Source organism: Amblyomma mixtum, chromosome 7 (genome assembly GCF_055824585.1).
Source record: "Amblyomma mixtum isolate Tamu chromosome 7, ASM5582458v1, whole genome shotgun sequence".
Taxonomy (NCBI): domain Eukaryota; kingdom Metazoa; phylum Arthropoda; class Arachnida; order Ixodida; family Ixodidae; genus Amblyomma; species Amblyomma mixtum.
The window spans coordinates 64,905,294-64,931,805 of record NC_143018.1 but is presented as its reverse complement, the minus strand read 5'-3'; the positions used below and the strand labels follow the sequence as shown (position 1 = coordinate 64,931,805).

Here is a 26,512-nt window from a genome sequence, read left to right as displayed (position 1 = left end):
GGAACATTTCAGGCCCGTCATTTCTTTTTTCTCCCTGAAAGTGAGTGGCTTATGTTTTTTGTTTTTGCTTTGTTATGTGCAGGTCCGACGCTCCCCTCTGTGGCGGCCCTGACCTAACACCCATCAGGAAGCAGTGACTTCAATACGCTTCCTTGATGGATGTATTAATTTTTTGACATGTAAAAATTAAAATTTTTATGAAGTATTTTAACACAATTTCATACGGTGGGAAAAGAGGGGGCATTTTCTATTATGTAGTTTTATCCTGCATCTTCATCAAAGACAACTGCAAAAACATCATTTTGGATGTTTTTGTGGGCTGCAGGCAGATTTTAAGACTTAATTACCGATGATGTTTTGATTTAATATGACATTGTCACTTGGTTGCATTTTTTATTGTGCATTTTTTATCCTGCATGACCAAAGGCTAATGACGACATTAATTTTTTTCATAGCTTTTTTGGGTTGCAGGCAGATTTTAAGATGTATAGTCAAGCTCGCTTATAATGAACCTAACGGCCATGCGTAGTATTATATTTGTTACCCAATGTTCGTAAGTGTATTACAGCCCAAAATATTGAATCCGCCGAAAATGATGTTTTTTTCCTTGAAGACTGTCATGTTCTCCTCACCGAGATCTACACTGCCAACAATCTGCTTTAGGGACGGCATAAAACTAATCGCGGTTGGAAGCATCCAAAGCAGCTGGTGGCAAGTCTGCCTCAGTAATCTGTTCCCTAGAATGAGGGGATTGCTCGTACTTTGCGTTCAAAAGGCAACATCAAGCTAACCGCCATGCGTGGTAGCTTTGCTTCTGACGCTGCCACTGTCCCTTCACCCAGCCGGTGCACAGGAAGGCAGTGATTACCCTTGGAGGCGATTGGCGTGTGCTTGGCCGGCATTTACCTGCATTTTTCGTGTTGCCTTCTTTAGTGCTTTTTTTTTGGGTGGACATGTTTTTCAGAGGCAGTGTCGCTGGAGTTGAGAGATGCTCTTCTGTCTGAGGTAGGCCAGAATTGCGGATTTTTAAACTTGGGGGAGCATGTTTATGGCACCTCCGCGTTCACTACAACCGACTCGTGCGGCTACAATTGTCCATTGCATCCGAGGCTAATTACCATTGCCCTAAAGCAGTACTTTGACAGTGGCACTGCGTTCATTCATAGCAAGCAAGTGTTCATGTTATCTGGAGCAGTTATAAGTGGGCTAGGCTATAATTGACATTGATGTGTTCACTTTCAATGACTGTGAATTGGGTGCATATTTTTATTACGCGTTTTTATACTGTGTGCCCACAGTCTAATGATGGCATTGTAATTTATTGTTTGACGCATCTGCAGACTTCAGGCAGGTTTCAAGGTGTAATTATCTATGAATTGTTTGTTTATTTTTGTACAGCTCCCACAGTGCTGGGTGTCAGTCTTGATGTTGCTTAATAAAGCTTTTATTGAACTTGCTTCCTCGCATTGTGTTTTATGATGTGAACACTTTGAATAAGTCTATGTTTGAGAACACTGGGCCAACAAGGAGCATGTGCGGTAGCACGGGACTTCCCTGATGACACGGTTGAGGTGGTCGTTCCATGCACGACGGCCGGGGCAAGTAAGTTGCGCACACCAAAACGCTGGCAACATAGAGGAATTCTACAATATTAATGAGAGGGTGGCAATTATCATAGTTAAGCTTAAGCCTACGCCTACGTGCCTACTTCTAGCTGTAATTACCAAATAGTAGAAAGCTTCTGTGAGCAACATAGAGGAATTCTACGATATTAATGAGAGGGTGGCAATTATCATAGTTAAGCTTAAGCCTACGCCTACGTGCCTACTTCTAGCTGTAATTACCAAATAGTAGAAAGCTTCTGTGAGGAAGTAAAAAGACAGCACAGTGTACTGATGGGCAATTTGATTGCCAAAGTAGGGAAGAAACACACTGGAGACCAGGCAGTAGGAGACTATGGCATAGGCTCTAGGAGCAGCAAGGGGAAGTTATTGGTAGAGTTCACAGTGAGAAATAATTTTTGGTAAATGAATACTTCCTGCTGAAAATGAGAAAACGATAAAAGGGGGGTGGAAGAACCCCAATAATGAGACTAAAAATAAAAGGCCTCACATACTATGTGCTCACCCCGGCATCGTGCAAGGTGTGGAGGTCCTCGGAAAGGTGCGCTGTTGTGACCACAGCATGGTAAGGTCTCGAATTAGCCTAGCCTTGAAGAGCGAATGAAAGAACTAGTCAAGTGGAAGCCCATCAACGAGTTAGTGGTTAGAGGGAAAGTAAAGGAATTCAGGATATCGTTACAGAACCAGGGTGTCGAACTGAACCCTCATTTTTGCCCGGAACAGTAACCAAACCGACCCAATATTTTTTTCGCCATCTTGGAACTAAACCCAAACCGGAACGAATCAGACACTGTCCCGAACCAGTTCAGGAATCTGTTCAGTCCCACTTTTTTTTTGCATCCTGGCATGCTTTGCGTCTTTTTTTTTCCCCGACGAAATGTGATGTGATAGCACGTACATTTAGCCACCAAAAGCTGTCTGTGCTAGGCAGTGCAGAAATGGCAACCAGTCTACGTGACAACAAAATCGACGGAAGTTTGTGTCTAGGAAGAAACCTAATTAGCGGTTCTCTAACGTGCTTTCGGCAATTCCTAAGCATTGTACACCAGATTGATGTGACATATTGTGTTTATTAAAGCCTCCCCCTTTCACATGTTTGCCTATGTTTTTAATCAATTTTTAGCATTGCTCTAGCTCATAAAGTACGGAGTGAAAATAGCTTCCCTTTCTTCGTGCCGTGTACGATAAATATGAAAGATAGGCGAACGACCCAACCCACGTTGTGAAACATTTACTTTTGGTGGCATTCGTTGCCTCAGACAGCAGATACTAAATACCTTTCATGATGGCTCAGTGACCATGGTGCTCAGCTGCTGATCCTAAGTTCGCAGGTTCAGTCCTGGCTGCGGGGGCCACATTTCAGTGGGGACGATTTGCAATAACGCGCGCTTGTGCTGTGCGATGTCGGCACACGTTTAAGAATCTCAGCTGGTCAAGGTTAATATGGAGTCCTCCACTAATGTGTCCCTGATAGCTCCGTGTCGCTTCGACACGTTACATCACAGATGTTACTAATATTATTACAAAATAAAGGATGCATAAGTTGGCTCAGTATTTTCTTTTACAATGCGAACATTCTTTGTTGCACGTGATGGAAGTAAGCAAGGAAAGGCGGGCTTGTGGCAGTGGTAGAGAAACTCAAGAGGAAAAATAAATAAATATATATATCGATTACAAAAGGGGACAGTGTGGAAATGAATGCGGTCATTGGCAAGCGATAATAATTACACCCAGTGCCGCCGCGGTGGCTCAGTGGTTATGGCTGCCTCGAAAGACTCGATCCCGGCCGCAGCGGTCGCATTTCAATGGGTGACTGTGCGATGCCGTGCGACTGTGAATGTGGATGTCAGTGCACGTTAAGGAACCCAAGGTGGTCGAATTTTCCAGAGCCCTTCACTACGGCCCTCATAGCCGTAGTCGCTTTGGGACGATAAACCCACAAAACAAAACCAAAACAAAACTCTACCGACTGTTGCGTAAATCAGAGAAAATCGAAAAAAAAAACTCTCTCGGCCTAACCGCACGTTTGTTCGGGCTCAAATTTCGCACAGAGGTTGCATTTGGCGGTCAGTTTTGTTTTATGCCACATTTAGGTGGGGTACTTGCCTGATTCGGTCCGAATTATTTGGAAATCCCTATTGTCTGCGGCTACGAAAAACCAAAACCGAAAGACTTCGCAGCAGTTGGAGGCCATTCTGCACATCGAGGACCCCGACCAGCAACCAGGACTGGTTCGCAGGGCCCACGCTGCGGCGCAGGCCAGTGGGCTGCAGGAATAGGCGGACCACCCAAGGCTCCAGTAATTTCCATTGTTTAAATAAAGTTTTCAGTGAATAAATCATCAGTTCGTTTGTTTGTTTTTTTTTGTCACGGATGTGTGCGGCGGGGATTAAGTTGACATTATTCGCGGTAGCTGATTGTGATGTCGTGATATGTGATCAGCCGGTTACATCGCGCTGTCTGGGTCTTCAGTAGGCGCCGCGCAGTTGAAGGAAATTGCAATAGCTCTCGCGGCCGCCGATCGAAAATCGAGAACGATTATCACAGACTCTCACCGGGCCTGTGAACACTATCTTCCAGGCGAAATGTCACCTCTTGCCTCTCAAATTTTAAGACGGCCTCCCGCCGATCCAACTCGCACAACCGCAATCTGGGCTCCTGGCCACCAGGGTCTACGAGGCAATGAGGCCGCTGATGCGGCCGCCCGAGCGCTCACACACCGGGCTCCTCATCCTAGCTTTCCTGGCTCAGAAACTCATAAACCGCTTCTGCGGTTCCGCGAAATCTTCATTCATTACAGCGACAGCCATCGCCTCTACCTGGCACCTGCCAAGGGGCTGAGTAAGGTGGAGGAGCGAACTCTGTGGCGCCTGCAGACAGTAACTCTTCTCTGTCTGCCATCCCCAAACACTTTGATCCGAACATTTTGATCCGAGCCCGCACTGTGGAGTGAACTGCGATATCTTTCACATGGTGTGGGCACGTACTCAGAATCCTCACCTTCCCCCTTCCCCCACCCGAGAGGCTTGGGAGACTGCGCTCCTCAACTGCTCCCCACTGGAGTCCCAAAAAGCTCTATTAAAGCGGGCGCTAGACGGGGCCTCGTCGTGCGGTGTCCCGGACTAAGGATAACGACCACGTAGCGGGGTCTTCTGACCCCCAAACTCTCTTCGAGTATTAAAAAAGTTTTTCACCCACACCGCCCCCATTACCTCGGTTTTACGTACGCTCGAGCAGCGGAATAGGCCGCCTCGTTTCCGGCATTGCCCGAATGGGCCGGTACTCAGACTACTTGGACGTGGAATTTTATAGGCGGGAGCATGTATCTGCCCGCGGGAAAAATTTTGAATGGCGGTTTTTGAATCGCTCCTAAATAACAGTTGCAGTGGAAGACGATATCGCTATCGCGATGGCTGCTTCTGGGGCTTCTATCGAGGTGTTTGCCCTGACGGAGCCTGTTGTCATATGTTGTAGGTTTCTGGAGAGTACGCAAAATGCGTAAGGTGATGGGTGGGAGTACGCTGCGAAGTCTGCATAGACTACAGCAGGTTCGTTTTCAAGTGTTTTATGCAAGGCGCGGCCTGCGCATCGAGCCTGGTGGTGAACTGGATACATGTTTTTAGGGAGGGGGTGAATAGCGAGATGATGTACTGAGGGAACCTTGTCGGAGTTAACGGGAGGTCTTGATCGTCTCTTTGTGCTCCTTATTCGCCACGACATGCAAAGCACCACAATAAATAAGGTCCTTGCTGCGCTGAATTCATGCTAATGCAGAAAAGCGCGGCTAGACCTATAGCATGAGAACATCTTGCTTCAGTTTTTTGCATTTCTACTGTGAACATCGTGTTTATGTTCCTATTTGTCTCTACTCTCATAATAAACATATTCGCTCCTTCTTTCTGTATTGAATTCTATTTGCTCTGTATAATTCTATTCATTCTTCCCTATATTTTTTCCTTTACAACGTGTTCGAGAAGGAATGCTTCGGTTGTTCGCGGGTGCCCCAAATAAGAGTTGATAAATTCTTTGCATAATTATTTGTCATTTTTAATGATGGCCGCTTCGCTTCGAGTACGTACGAAGATTTGGACTGAGCCCGACAAGAAAAAATCGCTTCTGCGGCCAAATTGTTCTTGCTTTAAATTTGCCAGTACGCTCTATGGGTCGAGTTGGATGTAGTTCATCTTTAAGACCAGCGCAAAACAGACAAAGGACCAACGAAAGTGGAGATGGCCCGGTCACTGTCTAACAACTGAAGATGTAATGGAAAACTCGGGAAATAAATAAGGTGGAAACGCGTGACACTTGAATGAAACAAAAAGACAGGAAAGCATCAAGGATTGCAATGGAGAGCAAAAGCACTTATCAAGGAACGCTGTCTTGTTTATCTGCAAACCAACGGACGGTTTTGCCACACACGTGTTTGAGTTCTCAGCGATGCAATTTCCTTTGAAAATTTCCCTGCCTACCTGCTGGTGACTACTCTTGCATGCTTTTGAAGTATTATGCAAGTCCGGCAAGCAAGGATGATCTTCATGTTCTTTGCATTCGTAGAAGTACAACACGAGGTTAGAAGGGGACTTTTTCTTCTCAAGGGAATTTTCGTGTCCTGTTAGTCAGACGATTATGCACCTAGCCGTTCGACCATAGTATGTCTTTCCGCACGACAAAGGAATCTTACACACCACCCCTTTTTTGAAACTAATGAACGACATAGCGCACCTTTAAACGTCCTTTCTGGAAGAGGCCAGAAATAAGAGTTGATAAATTCTTTGCATATATAATTGTCTTTTTTCATGATGGCAGCCCATTTACGCTGTTTCCCTTCGAGTAAGTGCATAGATTTGGGCTGAGCCCGACAACAAAAGATCGCTTCTGCAGCCAAATTGTTCTTGCTTTAAATTTGCCAGAACGCTTTATTGGGCGAGTTTCTTACTGCTATGAATGCAAAGAACATGAAGATCACCCTTCCTTGCCGGACTTGCATAATACTTCAAAAGCATGCAAGAGTAGTAACCAGCAGATAGGCAGAGAAATTTTCGAAGGTTATTGCATCGCTAAGAACTCAGACATGTGTGTGGCAAAACCGCCCGTTGGTTTGCAGAGAAACAAGACACTTTCCAAACTTTATGAGCGGAGAACACCACCTGCACATTGTGTCATGCCGCGATCTTTTTTGGACGAAGAAAGACACCGTACAGGTACGGGATGGACACGACCTTCTTTCGTGTCTCTTCCCGGTGCCCCTGAGGAGAAAGTGTAGCCTTTTTTCTTCAGCTTTCCCAAGAGCCTTTCCGCCAAACAAGCAAGGTTCTTCTCTTAAACTTGGCACTGCAGGCATACCTAAGGGACTAAACAATTGCAAAGTTACTCATATCACCAGAGTATTTTTGGCTCTAGGACTCAGCTAAAGTGCCTTAGAACTCGGATATTTGAGGCGTTTTGTTTGGCCTCCTCTATCCTCTCGACGGATAATGAGGAGGAGGAAATTACGTGTTCCCACGTAGTTTTGTGCTCCACCTAGGGCACCGGTCACCTTCGTACATAACAATTAAACGCGAATGCGTGTAAATGACTTCCTACTCTAATATGGAGGGATTGTACATAAACTTCTTCAGACACAAGACTAACTTGAGCTCCTTAGAAACTGGAAAAAATTTAAATTGTAAATTGTGTCACTTCCCATCCGTCAGTGACACGCGAGCAATGAGGGATGACATATCATGGGTCCAGATTAATTTTGACCACCTGGGGCTCTTTAGGGTGCACGTGCAATTCACAGAAAATGAGGATTTCTGAATTTCTCCTTGGCAGTAGTCATACCGACATGGGCAGGCGCCGCGGTAAGGCCGCTAACCCACTGCAGTGGTTCAAATTGGAAGAGTGGATGGAACAGCAGCAGAAGAAACAATTTTGCGAAAAGAACTCAAGAAAGAAAAACTTGCAAAGACACAGCTAGGAAAATGTAGTGCATAGCTTTTCCTTGTTAATATCCTAGAAGAATCTGTTCAAGCGCTTCGAGAAACAGAACCCAAAGCTACCTTCACTCAGTCCACGAATTTTACGGCCGCGCATACATCCTCGTATGTGCAACCAAGATCTGCAATGCACCATTTCCAACTGCAGTTCCCACTTTGTCAGACAAGAAATAATGGTCTAATTATTGTGACCACAGACGAAAAAGGGTAGGGTTTTAACATAGCTAACCAGAATAGACTTGCGAAAGCATATGTTTAACCTAACTGGCTCATGGTTTTGCTTTGCTGGGTCGTCGGCAAGGATATAAGACTAGCTTAAAGCTCTGATCGAGGCTAAGGTGATCCGATCTATTCGCGCCCGGAAGCTGATGACGACGACAATGTGCAATGGAGAGTGCAAGAGTGTGTTGCAGTTTAGCTCGGGGCGTGATCGGCTGTGGCGATAGCATAGTGCTCTAGAGCCCTGGCCAGAGAAGCGGACCTGTTCGCGATGCTGGACGTTCGAATTCCAGTCGCGGCAATATTTATTTCATTATTTCCCACACAACGAACTTAATGCGGTGTCGCTGTTGCTAGGCAAAGACCGAAAGATCGGTTGACAAGATTCATGGTCGGGATATCTGAGCGCATGAGGATGTGCAAAGGTTCAGTCAGAGGCTGCGTTCGCGTGAAAAACTTAAAGGCTTTTATTGAAGGCCGCACTGCTGGAGAGCTTATTTACAAAAAGATGTGCAGATATGCATTTCGCTTTGTGTGACAGTAATCAAAGAAAGCCAGACAAACCTTCTGGCTCCAGAACACTTCAAGTCGTTCGTACTTGAAGGCGTCACACAATCTCCATAACCTCCCTCTCAAAAAAACATTTTGAGCGGCGGGCGCAAAGAACTTTTTTTGCTTTCAAAAAGCTTGATGCATCACAGTGGCATCGAGCGCAGTGCGCCATCAAAGCCCTGTACGTAGTTAGAAATTGCACTCCACGAAATTGCTATGCACGCCAAATCTTCTAAGATCCTGCATGAAAATTGTTTCAGCCTTACGGTACAGTGGAGAGCCCAGTTAGCCGAGACAGCCTGATGATGACTGTGGCCTTGCGCTTTGAATCAGACGAGCACAGCTGGTGTGGTGCCCAGCCAGAGTACACAAACACATGCACAGTGCACACACAACTAGTCACTCCGTAAACAGAATGCAAGCACACGCATGAACACACACACATATACACACACGCGCGCGCCCACGCGCACCAACACGCACACACACACACACACACACGCACAAACAACTGGAACGGAAATGACAGCAGCACATCGCAAGCTTGGTGGCCATTTCAGTGACTGCTGCCACATGACACCCCCAACCAGTGTTTTTAGAGGTGCTCCTAGTATCGTCGGCACACAGCAGCCACACCCAGCAAGGTGCTTCTCGATGGTCTCCACTGGGGCTCGGATATTACTTTTGCTGCTGTGATCGCGATCCAGTTCCTCTGGATGGGTGCGAAATCGTGACCCAAACGCCTGTAGAATTTGTCACCCGTGGTGGACTAGAAAGCCCTTGGCAGCAGGAAGCCAACTGTTCCGCACTTTTGTCTGCTTGCCCACACATTCAGCATAGCATACTCTCCTGGCTGATCAAATCGGCGCCACGGAAGGTTAAGGCAGCTTGTCGGTAGCCTTGTGAAGGCCGTAACGGATTTTCAGCAAACATCTCCACTCTCAGACGTCGGAACTATAAACTCTGGGGGAAGGTCTTATTTTCCAAGGTTAATTCTTAATCCACCGTGTTGGTTCCAGACAAACAGAAAACCACAGACTTCTTGGAACTGAGCCGCGGGTTCAGACGAGTAACCGCATTATGGCAGTTTAGCAGAAATTGCAAACCCTCGGGGCGTATTCCACAGGCAGCGCTAGATCGTCCGCGGCGGTCGTCATCCATGCCAGCTGAGACGGAAATCAATCTGCGAGCTAAGCAGCTCGCGCTCGATGCTCGCGATATGGAATATACAAGTGGTGACAGCAGACATCCTTGGCGGCGACCTTTCTTCACTGCGATGGGGCCGATCGAGGACGAAGTGCACGGCGACCTTTTTTTTGCTCACAGAGGCGTAGAACGTTGGCCAGCAGAAACTCCGGAGGCTCCACGTCCGACAAAGAGGCAAAAACATCGGTAAAAGCACGGCATGGGGTACGCTCTCGTACGCTTGCTAGGCATCGAGTATCTCCGTATGGGAGAACTAAATGCCTTCGAGCTGGAGGTCTGGACGAAATTCATTTTCTGCTGTTCATGTGTGCGAACTCCGCCTCAAGCCATGGCCGCCGCATCGCCTCGACTATGCCTCAGCTCATGCGCTTTAAAAACTTTTGAACTAAATATAGAAACAAAACCTAACAGTTGTATGATTAAAGGTGAGTATTTAAGCTGTATCTGAATACTCTAAAAGTTAATGTTGATTTTATGCGCCCTCTTTTTTAAAGGGACACTGAGGAGAAATTGAAGTTGGCTTGTATCGACTGAATACCAGCTCCTGATTACAAAAACGCCACTCATACTGACAACAAAGCTCTTGTAACGTAGAAAAGAGCAAGAACCAAAATACAGGTATCGCCGCCACAGGCCAAACTCGCAAGTACAAGCGTCATGACGTCATATAACAAAACAGTGTTGCTAGAACCAATGGTTCTAGCAACGCTAGGACACGAGAGCACAAATCACTGAGGCGCAGCCAATGCATGCGCAAATCTCCTTGACGTCGGCAGATGGCGCCACGTGCCGGTCAGCTACGCGCTCGCCTGTGGCATCGGGACCAATCAGCGCCTGCTCGCCGGCGTTAGGCGGGCTCCCGGTTTTCCGCTAGCGGTATCAAGGTACACGGTATGCTAAAGGTGTCTATTTGCGAGAACTTCATTGACGACTTCGAGAACGAGATCCATCGTAACGCTCGCAAAACGCCGGTGCAAACGTAAGCGAAGCGACTGTAGCGACGGCCGCAATAGCCGATAGATGCCTTCAACGTGCGGCCGGCGGTAGCTTTCTTTTCGGCTGCTGCTAGGACGCACTGCTGGCAGCCAGAAATCACGGAGTCTGCATCACGTCATGTCACGTCATGTTTCACGTCACTTAGTCCTCTGTCGTCATAGCCGAATCCCAAGTTTGAATCACAGCGGCGGGAAAAACCTTTTCAACTTCGAATCCAAATTTCTTAGAAATAAATGCATTTTTCGCTGCCGGCCAAGTGGCAACAAAGCCATGACATGCCGAACTATCGGATTTTGCTATAAAAAATATATTAATAGTGCTCTCCTCAGTGTCCCTTTAACTTCGTTGTGACGTACTTCCGTGCGTGGCAGCAATGATCCATCCCCCCCCCCCCCCCTCCTCGCTGGTGTCACCAGGCGTTGCCTTTCTTTTAACATCCTTTTCAAATATCTCCATAGATAGGAAAACAGAGGCTTAAGACAAAAATGAAGATTTGAGTGAAGGATGATGTATCAATATTTATTAATCGAAAAAACTTCCAGTCCGCTGGCATTTCTTCTTTGTTACGCAGAGTAATATACAAACTGGATGCCATTCAAACGAAGAAATCCAACTGCTTCAGTGTCATGTACTTCGCCCAGAATTTGCCAAGGAAAAAATAATGAAACCTTAGCCTTCCTGACGGTGATATAATGCCTTCACTAAGTGCAATTCCCTGCCGAAAGATTTCCGTAATTTTGTGGCGTTTGACTGCTTGCATATAACACTACGGTGGCGATTACTGTCAGACATACACATGTAAAGACTGTCTGTAGCGGTAACAGTGCCACCATTTACAATTCGTTTCACAAATTTTCTACTAGGAGTAGCAGGCTCGGTTGTCTTGACGAACATTCAGTAAAGTTTTCCCTGTTAATCACTAAAATCACAACAACACGCTAGTCAAAAAACCACACGAAGGGGTCACAAAATTTCACAGCGGTGCGACGGGTTCATGCGCGTGCCTGGCGCGCATCCGAACACATCAGCAAACTCGGCGACGTGTCGAAACGCCTTGTCGCACTTCCCGTCGGCGACGCCCGGAGGCCCGCTGGTCCTCGCGCAGCGCACGTAACACGCTGCGACGAAGAAGAGCTGCTCTGGGTTCAGGAACTCCAGGCCGCGGACACGAACGTCTGTCGCGGCGTTGCGCGCTCGGTACGCGTACAGAGCAGTCTTCAGGGAGAGGGGCTCCAGGTAAGGCAAAAATGAATTCTGGTCGATCTGCGAGAGTGAATATTCAAACCGGAAACTTTGATGAAGTTCGGAATGTTGCGGCCGCCGATATTGCGGTGCAGCCTACGTTCGAACGCACACAGAGGAAGATAGGTACGTGGTGTGCAATGCAACGCCAACTCGACCATCAGTCTGCGCTTTTGACATTACGGTAGACCGTCTTTTTGCAAATATAAACTGCACCAGAGCACTTTATCAAAGTGCACATGCTCTACTGATCACCTTCGTTGATTCCGATTGCATATATCTATACGGGCTTGCCAATACTGACCCGTTAATTTTTTGAGAATTATGGAAACGGAAACTCCCTTAGACGTCCTGTGGACGTCCGTGGGAGTTTCAGCGCTCATTGGGTCTGGGCTGACAGGAAAAGTGCGCAGTGATATGCGATTTAGAGGGAGATACTGCAGCCGCAGAGCTGGACGTCGGTATGCTGACTCGCACGCATTGCTTGCAGGCGTAGCGTGCGGTAACAAGCTTTCGAAACCGGCTGCGTCCCTGCTGTCCCTGAGGCACGCCCGAGTTGCGAGAGAATGTCGCGAGAGATATTGTGTCATTGTCGATTTGCCAGAAACGTTTGCTAGAAAGTTCCTCTCTACAGGACTGACACCCTGTAAGGAGACTATTTCCTGGAAATAATTTAGATTGATTTTATTAGAAAGTTGTACCAATGCTGAAATTGACCTGCTCTGCTATCATGCTTTTTTTATAGTGTGACCCAATATGCACACGTTAGCAAGAAAAGTCATGCTTCGAGCTTCAGATGCGAGTGTTTGAAGTTAGTAACACAAAATATAAGGGAGTAATGACGCGTCAACGTGCTCGATGCCAGACGTCTGCCCTTATCTTCCATCATAAGTTAATTTTCGCTCAAAAACCATGGAGACACGGAGAGGGCAACACTTCATGTCCAGTACTGTTGATCAGCTCGTTTTATTATTAACGGGGATTGACGCTGAGGAGCAAAAAAGCTAGCCCATTAAGAGAAAACTAATAAAGCAAGGGCATTGTGAAGAACGCAGTATCAACCACTCCAGATTATTGCTCGTGCACCGCCTTCATCCCCGATTCAGCTCCGGCATATCACCATGTTTTCCCGTTGCTCGTGCGCTGTAACACGGCATTTCTGTTCTCAACTCGCCGCGATCCCGTCGCGCAAAGGGCCAAGAACGAAAAAGCGGACGTCAAAGGAGTTCTCCGCGTTCCATTTTGAGCGCCTTCTCCTGGAAAACCCGCACAGCGCGGAGAAGGGTAAAGCAATATATGAATAGAACAAGCTGAATGCTAAGGAGATTGTTTCGGTGCGACAGCATTATTCCACTCTGTCGCCAAGGAGGAGGTAGTGAGGCGTCCAAGACTACACAGAATACTCTGGTAGTCTGCTAACAACTCAGAATGGCTAGGCTCTACTCTCACCTCATTGGATGTGGCGTTCTCCATGCAATTAAAGTGGTCCCTGAAGGCACGTAATGGCTTATGGGACGTGAAGTAGGCCCAGAGGAAGAGCTGACTGAGCGCTTCCGCCAAGCGACTGCCGATCCCGGCGTAGTTGAGGGCGTGAGTGGCACCATGATCGAAGTATGGAAAGCTGAAGGCGTACGGCAGCAGGGACACGTCGGGTTCCACCACATCAGCGTGGAGTACATACAGTCCCAGCTCCTGGATAACCTTGGACAGACCCCGGGAAGAACGGTTCCGGAACGAAGCTCGAGCGGCGAGTTGCCAGTTGGCCACCAGCGACCCGCCCATGTCCACCAAGCCGTCCTGGTTGACATCCTTGGAATCTGTAATCCGGCAACGGAAACGGTATACATTCGTACTACGTCCACATGTGACCTGTCTCGACGCACTGCACAGCACCATCTCCACAGGAGACTTCATGGAAAAAACAGCGCTAAACGAAAGGACAACGAAAAAGAGTACAACAGGACCGGCGCTGACTGATGATAGTCAGCGCCGGTCCTGTTGTGCTCTTTTATGCGAAGCATATTAACGTAGGTTTCGGGCCTTCGCGCGACGGCCGGCGGTGGCCACCATTGACCTTCAAGTGACCTTCAAGTAGGTCACATGACATGACGCCACGTGATGACGTCAAAACGGCTGCAGATGGGGCCTCATACCGCGCCGTCGGTCGCCTCCCGGCGGTGGCCACCATTGACCCTGAAGTGTGATCACATGATGGGACGTCACGTGATGACGTCACACCGGCTGCAGATGCGGCCTCATATCGCGCCGTCGGACGTCGCCCGGCGGAGGCCTCCACGCTTCGGTTCGCACCGTCGCGCGCGACGCGGCAGCGGCGCCACCATCGCTGCATCACGTGATGTGACGTCACGCCAGGGATGAGGCGGCGCGCGCCCGCCGTCGCGTCAGTCTTTGTGCCCGCAACCGCGCCAGCGTCTTTGCGGCGGGCGTGTATGCGGTCAAGATGCCTCCAAACACTAAGGACATGCTTCGCATCCACTGGGCTTAACCGTGATAAGCCTCCAATTTTTTCGTTGTCCTTTCGTTTAGCGCTGTTTTTTCCAAGAAACATGTACCAACTAGCTCAACTCTCCGTTTTACAGGACACTTCCTAAAAGCCAGCAGGCCCAGCGTAGCCCTCAGTTGCAGTAAGTCGCAAAACATAATCCTCAAGCAATCACGTGCGGACCAATGAGAATATCATCTGCGTGGGCTGGAAAGTAATTGATTTAGAAAAGCGTTCATATTTAGAAAAGGCATTCAAGGTTATCGCCGAACGCAGGCGAGGCGCTCGGCAAAAGCGATGAGTAAAGCGGGAAAGGGCGCACGTGAAAGTGTCAGAGCACATCTGCAGTGCGTGCACATACTCGTACAATATGTAAGTGCATTCATAACAGAAACCAACACTCACCTAACCCAAGGAAGGGGTTGATTTTTCTCGACGTGGTTGTAAACATTTATCGAGATTAGACGTCATCTTTGATACCAAGCCCCATTTCGCTGTTCTATGGTTGAGAATTATATCATCTTCAGGCGGCCTAATTTTTCTAAATAATGCAGCCCCTGCGTTCGTATGAACTGTTGCTTTGAGATTAGACGTCAGGTCGCTGATGTAACTAGAACTACGATGGGTCCACACGCATTTCCTCGGTCCATACTGCACACCAGACGTTACCATAGAAAGGCCTGCTGCGTGGCCTTAGAATTGCACTTACTGATACAGGCCTGGAAGATATTTCAACCACTTTGAAACAGTATGACAGAAAAGCAAGCGCTTTAGTTTGAGCATATTTTCTGAGTGCAACGCGTTTTAAAAAATATGGTTTTACGCAGTTATACCTAGGAGACGTGCAAAAGCATGTGTTTAGCCTGATTGGCTGATGGTTTTACTTTCCTTGGCCGTCGGCTCGTCTGTCGACGATATTCGACTCGGGTTAAGCTCTGGTCGAGGTTAAGCTTATCTGATCGGTTCGCGTTGCAGATCGAAGTTGATGAAGACCACGATGTGCAATGCATAGCGCGAGTGTGTGTTGCAGTTTAACACGAGGCATGTTCGGATGAGGTGGTATCATAGTGCGTTGTTGCACTGACCAGCGAAGTTAACCTCTTCGCGCCAGCACGGGTACAAACCCCAGTCAGGGCTAATTCATTTAATTTTTTTTTACTTCACGCGCGAGAAACTTAACTGGGCGTGGCTCTTACCAGGCAACGGCTGAAGACCGTAAGATCGGTTGAAAGATTCATGGTTGGCTTTGGTGAGCGCATAACTGCTTTGGCACCAAAAGCGTTTGATTAAAGGAACAAGGCGTCATCGTGGCTGTGTTTGTCAAAAGCGAATGTGAGGCCATGAATAGTTTTCAACAAGTACGTTCTCATTGGGCACTAAATCTCCCCTGGATGTCCTGTGGACGTCTTGGACGTACAGAGGAGATTCGTTTATCATTGAGTTGTAGTTGGTAGCCTTTTCCTAAAGCCGCGTTTTAGAATCGATTAGATTGTTTTTGCCCATGAATGTTACAAGGAGCTTCAGAATATTTCCAATGATATTCGATTCAGCACAGGTAGGTGAAATGGCCCTGTATATTTGTACGGATTTGTAGTGTCACCGGATTTAGAAACAGGAACAAATCTTGCAGCCACCGGGCTATCAGAGAAATTTAGAACTTTGGGCGTTAATGAACTGCTTCATTTTCTGTGACATATACTCCAACTTGACTGCCCGCAGGGAAACTCTAGGACTAACGGGAACTGTTTTCAGGCAAGTCTTTATCCGGGTGGCTACTGCGCGTATACATACCTGATTTGCCGGCGTAGTCCTCTCCTGCCGGTTTGTCGAAGTACTGCAGTGCAACAGAGGTGGAGTTCCAGTCGTGGACCACAGTCACGTGCTCATTAAAAAGCTTCCAGCGGAGAAGCCGCTCATGAAGAGACTGACGGACGTCCAAAATCAGCGCCCGTGCTTGAGGCCGAATATCCCCAGGGAGAGTGGCATCGCTGAACCTGAAAATGGGCGCTATGTGTCACTTTCGTCCCGTGGCGTAATGTTAAAATGAAGCTGAAGATTTGGAGGGTTCAGGAGGCAGCCCGCCGTTTAGTTCTTTCTCATTTTTTATATCGTCATGACACCCCGCTCAGCGCAAAGCGGGCATGTACACAAGAGTGAGGGCACTACGGCAGTACATTCTTGACTGTTGACCGTGACACACAGCGTAAACGTTAAGAGTTGAGTGAAAGAATTGAGAAGAGACAAGCTACTTTCACTCTAGTCTATGGAGAGAAGGAAAGGGAATAGCGAACGCAGCGAGCGAAGTTACGGCAGTGCACGCGCCAGTGTTACAGCAGTAAATCCAATATTCTTCGATAAGCGCGAGAAGCTATGAACGAAAAGCCCGTCCGGCATGTTTCGCTCCTCGCTCATCCCAAGAAGTTCCTGACATACCCAGGACTCCGCTGAAATCGACGAAGTACGGACGTCCACTAGATTATATTGCGAATAACACAAGCGCATTACAAAAGATTGTATCACGCGCTGTTAATATCTTCAACCCGGCGGTTCTATGTTGTTTACCCGGCGGTTCTATGTTGACAGATGAGTCTGTGAACTACGCTTATTTTTATTGTCTTTGCTGCGCTGTTCTTGGACCCAACGATTGCGCAGCTACACAGAAAGCTAGGTGTGATGAAAAACATCATAATTATTTTGGAGGTAGTTTGTACGCCTAACGACTGCAGACAGTTCTTAATGTACACACCATTCCTTTTTTACCTAAGCGAACTAACCCCTTCGACATACGAATTACTCACTTGCAGCAAATAGTTTTTCTGTCTGTCGGTCTGTCTGTCTGTCTGCCTCAGTTAGGTTGTAAAGGACTGGTAAATGAAGCTTGCTACGGAATCCTGACGAAAAGCAGATCGTCATTCTTGCGCGCGTCTTGGAACCGGCTTGTTCAAAAACTTGATTATGGGTCGCTGACACAGGTGGGCGAACTCTCATGAATCGACTCATCCGAGCTCACTGTTCTAATTTCAGATACCGATCTGAATCGTGAGGGAGTTAGACTCACGTTCAGATTATGATCCTAGTCGTGAGTGAGTCCAGACGCACGTTCACATCATGATCTGAGTCGAGGTGAGTGCGAGCTGAAGTTCAGATCACGACCTAAGTCGAGGTGAGTCGGGGCTCACATTCAAATCATGATTTGAGTCGTGGTGATCCGTGCTCACATTGAGATTATTATAAATCGTAGTCTAACCGGTCGCGTTTACTGTACGCTCGTAATTGTTATTGCACTTAAATGAGCCCAGATGAGTCGTGAGTCAATGTGAGTGAGCCCAGATGAGTAGTGAATCGAAATGAGCGAGTGAGATCAAATGAGTCGTGAGTTGAAATGATTGAGTGAGCCTTGATGCGTTGCGAGTGTGAGTGATTCGTGACTCGTTATGAGTTCTTGACACCTGATGGGTAGTGAGTTTGAGTGAGCCGAAGAGAGTTGTAGTCGTAAATGAGTGAGTTTATGAGTTCGAATGTGCCGAGGCCTTTATGAGTGTGAGGCTCAGTGAGCACGTAGGTTGACCAAAGTTTTGTGAGTGAGCCTGAGTGAGCACTCGTGATTTTGCCGAGGTATGGTCGCTGATAGACAAAAGCCGCGAACTATCGCCGAACTATCGCTATTAGAGTACTGTACACTACAACGCACCTGTGAAGCAGGGTATCGCCGGTGAGGATGAAAGTTTTGCTGAAGCAGAACGCCCGGTGTATGAGCTGCACCTTCTGCTCGGTGCCGTAGAAGTTGACTAGCAGCTCCTGGTTCGCAAACAACGCCGCCACCTGAACCGTACTCCAGGACATCAGAAGGTGCATCTGTTCCTCCCCGTACTTCTTCCACAAATTCAGGAAGGTACCAACGAAGGGCACTGAATCGCTCAGGAAGTCGACATCTTCATCCTCACGCAACGACACTCCATAGTCGGCCAAAACTCGCTTCCACCGCTCCAGCGTGAGGTTTGGGACGGAATTGTAGAAAAGGTCGTTTTTCATCCTGAACGTCGGATGTGCGGCAGCGTTTTTCCAAAGCATGTCCCATATCTTTCGTTCGACATTTCGTGTTTCTTCAAATGTCACCAGATCACCGTGAATTGCAGTGCTACTTGCGGCCTTGAAGTTTGTTTTCAATACCTCGAAATAATGCTCCCTGCTGCCAGGGGAACGAAGTTGCTCCCTTGCCCTGCGGCCTAATATGAAGAACGCTTGCGGTGGTCGCAGCAGCAGGTACTTTTTTCGCTTAGTATTGATTACATCGAAAGTAAGGATGCCTGCCCAACGAAGTTTGATCGACACGTGCAGCAGGGAGCGTAGAAAATCTGGACGGCGCGCCTTGAGAGGCCACACGATGTTCGCTCCTTCCAGCGCCAGCGCGACGTGTAGCAGTTCGTTGCAGCGGGCTCTTCCAACGCATTCGCAACTGAGGTAGAAAGCTGCAGCGCGTTGCATCATATTTTGACCACTCTTGGGTACGTTCATATCTCGAACAATGTGGTACATTCGAGTGAGAGCGGACAGGAGCGCAATGTCGTTGACGCTGGCTTCATAGCGACTGTTCCAGCCATCGCATACATAATGTGTGAAGCTGTCGCAAGGGTTCACGGAGGAGTTGATGGACTCTTGTAGCCGCTTCGAGTAGGCGGCGCATGCCAGCGTGTCGCAGGTCTCGTAGTGGCGTTCATGGGATGGGGCTCGAAATGCCAGAAGCACAGTGGCGAAGATGGCTACCAGCAGGCAGGATGTCCCGGCGCAACATTTGACGCAGACGCGCCTCTTGGGGACCTCAGGGCTCTGAAAGGGTGCACCCGAGCAAAATCAATCGGGCCGCCGCTATTTCGGGGTCAAGAGTTTTGTATGTGCGATATATCAGAAAGCACATGAAGCTATATAAAAAAATTCTTTGTCTGCTACACTCCTGCTTTTAATGTCCATCTAACAGGGCAAAAGGTCCCGGCCAAAATGAAATGTGCCCTTGATTAAAGAGTGTGCAGAGTTGAAAATTTTAGCAGAACACAAATGAAAAAACGTTGCAATGATGAGCAATAAAAAATTTAGATACAAGCATACTCATTTCTAATAATCATGAGTCTGTTACCGCATCCTCAATGAAGACTTTCTTAAACCTGAGCCATACAAAATACATTTCCTGGTTTACGGGGGTTTAACATCCCAAACGACGAAGGCTATGAGGGCCGCCGTACTGAAGGGCACCGGAAATGTAGACCACCTGGGGTTATCTAACGTGCACTGGCATCGCACAGTACACAGGCCTCTAGAATTTCGCCTCCATCTAAATTCGATGGCCGCGGCCGGGATCGAACCCGATGTGACTCAGGTTTCATAAAGGCTTAATTGAGGTTTCTGTAACAAATTAATGATTCATAAAAGTAAAAACTCCTGGATTAAAATTTTTATTGCTCATGGTCACAACCCTTTTTCATTTATGTTCTATTAAAATTCTCGGCTCTCCACACTGCTTAAAGACAAGGCACATCTCGTTTTGTCCGGGGCCTTTTGCTTAGTCAGGTGGGCATTAAGAATGAAGCACGAGTGTCGCAAACAAAGGATTACGTTTTTTTTTTGTAGACTGCTTGGGGAGAGTGCGGCAAAACGGGGCATACATATGCAAACGATCGCCGTATTTTTTCTCAGACGTAAGAAAAAGAAATATTTCCCACTAATTCCCTAGCATTCTGCCATCACGTTCGCCAAATATGAAGGGTACTTCTTAACTGGGACACAGTCAAATATCGTTAAATTTAAATCTTCAAAATGTCGCCTTTTGTCCCACTCCGTGGGTTAAAATATAACAGTGCACAAGACCGACTGAGTAAAATCACCACATTACTCATGCCAGCAATGAAGGAATAGGAATTTGGCCCCATCAACTGCTATAGGCAATCTTTTAGAGCCGACTCGAGACATAGGCTGTCGCTCTAGCTTCTTTGTTTCTGGAACCCAAAAAATGGGGCGCAAAAGCTTTGGACATACGTCTAAGTAGAGCCTCTGTGCTTAGCATGTATCTTTCTCAGCACCTAAGCTTTAACTGATGGATTTAGTCGATACGCACGGTACTGTAGAGTTCTTTCTCTATGTGAGGTTGTTTTTCAATTAAGTTAAAGTCATTTATTAGTCTGTGTGACTTCGTTTCTGTAACTTGCAGTTTCACCCTTGTAAATTTTGTAACTCTATTCCTTTCCTTTATGATCTGCATCAACAGTAGTCATCAATAATAAGATGACCGGCATCATCATAACAGGCATCATAACATGATAACAGGCATCATCAGTAATAACATTACACGAATAAACGACTGTAATTACTAACTTCACTAACCTAGGACACGAAGTACATTTAACTACTCATTTCTGAAAATCTAAAGGACAAAATGCTGCGCCCTTTCAGCCGCTTCCGATGTTGCACGTGCGGGGGTCATCGCATAAATTCCAAAGTAGCATGTTAGCTCATTTAAATGCGACGGGGTGGTAAGTAACAAGATGTCGCGTTTTGCTCTGTGCCACGTTTTGCCCCACTGTCCCCTCTTACGGGCACAAAACTTTTATGGGATGCGAATATCACGCAAATAGTTTATTTCGGAGCAGTCTAGTAATCCACTCGCCTAAAAGGTCTCAAGGTATGAGAGGACGTTCATGCTGTAGCCTCCAGAAACAATACCAGGCGACTGGGCTGTGGCGCAAAGCTGGAGTAAATTTTTTCCGAGAACGCGCGTCCCTTGAGCTTTTTTGCCTATGATCTGCGTTTAAATCTCACGGTATGCACACCGTTTGTTCATAATGCTCGATAATGAACTGCATTATTAACTGATCTGCATGCATCAGTTATTAACTATATAAAGCTTGTTGAATGTAACCGTACTGATTAAAAACGTGCAAAATTCTCTGTACCTGCTCTGACTAGCAGACACTAAAGCCTGTTACTTCCCATTTGGGAACGAAGCATTTCAGCAGCGTTTCTTGTTTTCCTGTGTGCAGTGTGCGTTCAAGTAAATATAGTTTTTTTCTAACCTTTTCTTAGCAAAAACTCTCGGTTATATCCTCCACGAAAATATTAAAACGTGCCATAAAACGGCAATGCAGCAATGCAGGACAGACACCAGCCAATTTTAAAAATACGGAGCTTCAGGCCACAATCGGCAGGCAGCAAGCGACAGCGAGTGGGAAACAACAGAACAAAGTAGAAGCAATGGTGGGACATATACTCTCTGATTCAAAGTGATGTTATTGGCGCACGCCTCCTTCATGAAGGATTAAAATGCAAATTTTTACTGAAAAATTTTGTGAGCTCATGAACATAATTAAATGCCCTTGAACTTGCGACAGTGCAAAAGCTCTCCTACTTGGAATGCAACAGGCTCTCTGTGGTACACTTTCTTGGGCCTAATGGGACCCGTGATGAAAGAAGTACAGCGCTAGAGACGTCACCACTCATGGAAATCGGTTAAAACCTATCCTTCGTTATTCGCAGTGCGTTGCTTACCATCAGTCGAAAACCCGAAGGCTTCCTGCCATCTTCAGTGCGCTCCGCGGTGGGCTGCGGCCGCGCGCTCAGAGACCTTGTGTCCGGCTGGTCTGCAGGGCAGCTTGGCTTGGTCGCTTCCTCAGCCTCGACGCCCGCTTGGTCTGCCTTCGCTTTGCGTATGGTGCGCGTCGTGTAGTGCGGCTCTGCATCAGTGCTCTGGACTTGCTCAGCTGGTACGGTGGGGAGGTAACCAGGAACGCCGCTTGTGGCAGCAGCAGCTGACTCGTCGCTTGCTGTTGGCAGCGGCGCTTGGCCCTCGCTCGAAGCTGGCACTATGGTGCGCTCTGTTTCCGTGGGGCCGAGCGGTTGTAATCGGCCCGCGGTGACGTCACACCGCTCAGTCGTCGGGAGCTGGGACGACGTTGGCTGCTCATCGTTTTTGTTGGTTCCAGGAACGCATGCTGCTCTAATCGTCGATGTATCGGCGAGCGCTTCATGCTTGACTGCCTGGTCAGAAGCCTTCTTACCATCATCGGCGATCTCTTGGGTTCTTTTCTCGCTGCGACGATCGGGTGACCTCTCGGCGCCCCTTTTTCGTTTCTTACGCGAGGCTCTGGACGAGTCCTTCTCCTGTTCGGTGTCCGTCGCGTGCTGGGGTGCTTTCTTTGTCGACTTCCTGGATATTCGGGACGCCTTTGGCGTCTTCGAGCCGTCCTTGACCGGAGGATCGAGATCCATGACCGACGCTGCAGGAAGGTTGCTTCTTCTTTGTCACGTGCGAACGCTTCACGTGCACACGCATTCTTTTGACCACGCGCGAAAGTAAAATACAAAGACAGAATGCCAAGAGAACGTACAAACCGAGACTGGTGCACCGCTAGAGGGGCCGCAGAGAAGGAGATTTGTAAAGTTTCTGTACATACGGAGTCAACACAGGCTGCATGGCAGAATCGGACGAGGCGAAATTCGAATGCGGCTAATGCAGATATGATGATCATGAAATCACTTACTCCAAGTGTCCGACAAATAAGCGAAAGCTCGAGTTAGAAAGGACAGGACGACCGAAACAAAAGTGCACTGTTAGTGGTTGTAAGAACAGATTCGCTGCATTGTCGCAAGAGCTGTTTGATGATGCAACTGGAGAAGATGATCCACAGAACAGGACATTGCATTCATGCATAGCGTTCTTGACACAGGAACATAGTCGGTTGTGTTCAGTCACAGGATATACAGCGTACCAGTGCCATTCCATGCCTGATAAAACAGCAAAAGCACAGACGGAAACGCCAGGAAAAGCTGCAGTCTATATTAGGGCGAACATTCACCAAACGCCACTTGACTTGAGCAAATGGTGCTGCACCTAGCAGGAAGTAGTTGTAGTACTCGCGCGGCCAAACAAAACGCCCCTGGTATTTATAAACCGAATGATGGCACAAAAGCGCCGTTATAATAAGCAGCTAGCTGATAAGAGGTGGGACGATTGATGCAATCGTTAGGACTCAGGAACAACCAACAGGGCCCTCTGAAGGAGGAGGAGGAAGAACATTTATTTCCGCCGAATATGGCGCGGCAGCCACCTCCGGGTCCGCACGCAGGCGTCCGGGGAGGCAGTCTGTCGCACCGCGGCCGGAGGACATCCGATCCCGTCTAAGAGAAGAGGTCTTCAGCCTCGGCCGCCAGGCGGACGGCGAAGCGCCGAGTTATTTCGTCGGAGCTTCTCAGCGTGGTCTCCCATTCATCGCTAGTTTTAATCGCGTTGTGCCCAGGGGCACGAACGCATCTCCAAATTATGTGATCTATTGTTGCCACGTGGCCGTAAAATTTACAAATTTCGGTTTCTACACCGTCCCTCTTCCGCCCTCTGGCACCCGTCCAACCCCTCCACAGGGGAGAGAAGAAATTTTGAGCTTGGAGTCTTCTCCAGTCGTACGACTCCTTTTTACTCAGGGATCTATCCGGTGGATGGACCGGAGGATATGTCCGCACTCTGGAGGACTTTTCGCGCCATGGAAAAGTTTGGCATGGAAAAGTTTGGAGTAAACTTTGTAAATTTCCAGCCACAGCTCTATAAGGACGCCATTAGCTGCCAGTGTAGACTACTGGCGAAGGTAGCAGTGTACGCTTCTAGGCAGGCACACGAAGAGAGCCTTGAAAGGATGGAGGAGGCAACGAAAGAAGAAAGACAGCAAGGGGCGCAGTTGTGGAGGGCTACGGAAAAGTTTTGGATCACTGCGGCGACCCGCATTGGAGCCATTCGGAAGCCAAACGTCCACAGGCTATACGACGTCCGTGGCTGTTCTGACGTCTATGTACTATATCGACGTGCATAGCTATTTTGACATCTAAGTGTTTTTTTTCGCGTTTAATTCATCACCTAATTACACCTCATCAACCAAATTTTTCCCACCGCAACATTTTATCTCACACTGTCTGTCACGATCATACTTTCAACTTTCACACATTGCTGTTCAGAGAGCTACTTAATCGTGTAGACAAATTTGCGGACACTTATCGCTGACGCAACAAAGCCCTACAATGCTCTCGCATTAATAATATAGGTCACCAGGAATTATTTACGTGCTCTGAGACCGCACATCCGAACGCTTTCTAATCTGAGAGCGTTAGCTGCATCATAGGAAGAAAAAATGGGTCCTCGGTCGTAACATTACCTGGCTGCCTGGGGGCAAATGATATCACCAAAGCGAACAGCAAATGCATATACAGATTCGAATGCGATCGCATTCGTTCCCAACACATGATGTAATTAGGTGTCCCTGTAAATTTTTCATTTACACCTCCATCCACACTCCTGCCTAGCAAAGCACCGAGAATGCTGAATGAAGGAGGTTGAGAGGTTGGTTGGTTTATTGGGGTTTAACGTCCAAATGCGACTCACGCTATGAGGGACGCCACAGTGAAGGGCTCCAGAAATTTCGACCACATGAGGTTCTTTAGCGTGCACTGACATCGCACAGTACACGGGCCTGAAATTGTAGACGCCCGTGTACTGTGCGATGTCAGTGCACGTTAAAGCCCAGGACGTCGAAATTTCCGGAGACCTTCACTATGGCGTCCCTCATAGCCTGAGTTGCTTTGGGACGTTAAACCGCAATAAACCAAAACGTCTATGTATGTTTTATTTTATTATTTTTCTTCATTTTGTTTTGCTTGGTACATTTGAATGCTTCTCCATTTTTTATTACAGTTCAGTGTTTTAGAGCGCAGCTCTTTGGCGCCCGTGTCTGCGTTTCGCGGCGTCGCCCTTGCCGTTGTCCGTTGTAACCAGCAGTGGACATCTTAGTCGCCCTTTAAGCTGCGAAACCAATAGAGCGGGAGCTTGGAAAGCAAAGGCGCATAACCGGGCTCTTGGAACAGTGGACACCTCAACAGTGCTTTAAGCTACGTGGCGGTAGTGACAGACGTGTGCTGCATGCGTTGGCATTGACAACGTTGCGCCATTTTAAGGAAATGAAGTGCGCATAACTAGATCCCTAGGGGAGTACACTAGTGAATCATGCTTAGGCACGTGGGCTGATAGAGAGAGATGTGGCCTGCAGACGTCGACAACGTTGTTGGTGGTGGTGGTGAAAAGCATTTATTACAAGTCACACACAGAGAGGTAGTTTAAGAGGTGGCCCCTAGTGCACCACCCCCCTCACAATACTAGGTAGGGTCCCTACTCCGGGACCCCATTTGACTCTACCGCCGCTCGGGCACGCCGGACCATGGCCAGTTGGGCCGGAAGGCCGTGGCAGCCGAGCAGGGCCGCCTCCCAGTCCACTCGGGTTGGACCTACCCTCTAAATTGGCCGATTTCGAAGGCATCCAGCATGAGCTGTATGCCGACGACATCACTATTTTGGCCACCCAAGGTAATGTGGGTCACATGGAGGAATGCCGGCAAGCAGCCCCTGACATAGTAGACAACTATGCGGCCTACTGCGGCCTCCTCCAGTGCTCCCCACAGAAATAATAATTCGTGCATATTCGGCCATCGCCGAAGTGTGCAATCCCCATTTTCCGCTCCCTCGCCAGCAGCCTCATCCGTGAGGCATCGGAGATCAGAGTTCTCGGACCCTTTATTAGTAGAACACGTCGCGCAGACACAACACTGGCCAAGCTGCGTAAGGTTGGAGACCAGGTGGGCCGCATGGCCCGTCGGGTCTCAACAAACGCGGAGGTCTACGAAGCACACATGCGCTGCGTCTCGCACATGCTTTCGTTACGAGTCGAATACTCTATTCGACATTCTACCTTCACTTACTCAAGCAGGACGAAGATGTGTTGCAGGTTACCCTCCGTAAGATCATCAAAAGGGCGCTCGACCTTTCGAACTCTGTCTACGAATACTAGGTGCAGTAAAAATTGGATTTAGCTAATTTACCACCACCGCACCTATCCTTATCGATCCGTGAAGCTCGCATTCTGCGCCGAATACAGTTTAATCTCCTACATACACCAGCCAAACTTTATCTATACGGGTATACTTCCACACCTCAGTGCCCAAACTGTCACACATATATGCAGACATAGAACACTGCCTTACACAGTGCCACGCAGCCTTCCAGTCCCCCGCCTATCCTTTCCCCTCACCCCCACCGTGGCCCATCTGGCTCGCCTCCCTGGATCTGAGACTGCAACGTGCCCTCGTCGCCTTGGCCCAGGATTTACTGAACGCCT

General features: G+C 48.0%; 2 protein-coding genes across 2 annotated transcripts in view; one reads left to right on the top strand and one right to left on the bottom strand.

The window, feature by feature from the left end:
• Positions 1 to 1,457, top strand: part of LOC149336321 (uncharacterized) — a 32,638-nt gene extending 31,181 nt beyond the window's left edge. Inside the window, exon 22 of the mRNA XM_089554125.1 lies at positions 83 to 1,457. Within this exon, the coding sequence (XP_089410251.1) occupies positions 83 to 137 (55 nt within the window). The 3' untranslated portion in view covers positions 138 to 1,457. The remainder of the gene's footprint in view (positions 1 to 82) is intronic.
• A 9,614-nt stretch (positions 1,458 to 11,071) lies between these two features.
• LOC149336320 (endothelin-converting enzyme 1-like) lies at positions 11,072 to 23,076 on the bottom strand. The gene is made up of 5 exons (XM_089552821.1): positions 21,852 to 23,076; positions 18,010 to 19,145; positions 16,110 to 16,312; positions 13,265 to 13,632; positions 11,072 to 11,836 (listed from the first exon to the last, which is right to left on the bottom strand). The coding sequence occupies exons 1-5, from the start codon at positions 22,569 to 22,571 to the stop codon at positions 11,537 to 11,539; spliced, it is 2,727 nt and encodes a 908-aa protein (XP_089408947.1). The 5' UTR covers positions 22,572 to 23,076; the 3' UTR covers positions 11,072 to 11,536.
• Positions 23,077 to 26,512: the final 3,436 nt, after the last annotated feature.

What these genes read in the sequence shown, in the direction of transcription:
- LOC149336320 (XM_089552821.1), bottom strand. Translation starts at nt 22,571, where the DNA reads ATGGATCTCGATCCTCCGGTCAAGGACGGCTCGAAGACGCCAAAGGCG. An exon ending in GGCGATACCCTGCTTCACAG is followed by an intron (nt 16,313 to 18,009) that starts GTGCGTTGTAGT and finishes GCCCATTTTCAG; the next exon opens with GTTCAGCGATGCCACTCTCC. An exon ending in GGACTACGCCGGCAAATCAG is followed by an intron (nt 13,633 to 16,109) that starts GTATGTATACGC and finishes GCCGGATTACAG; the next exon opens with ATTCCAAGGATGTCAACCAG.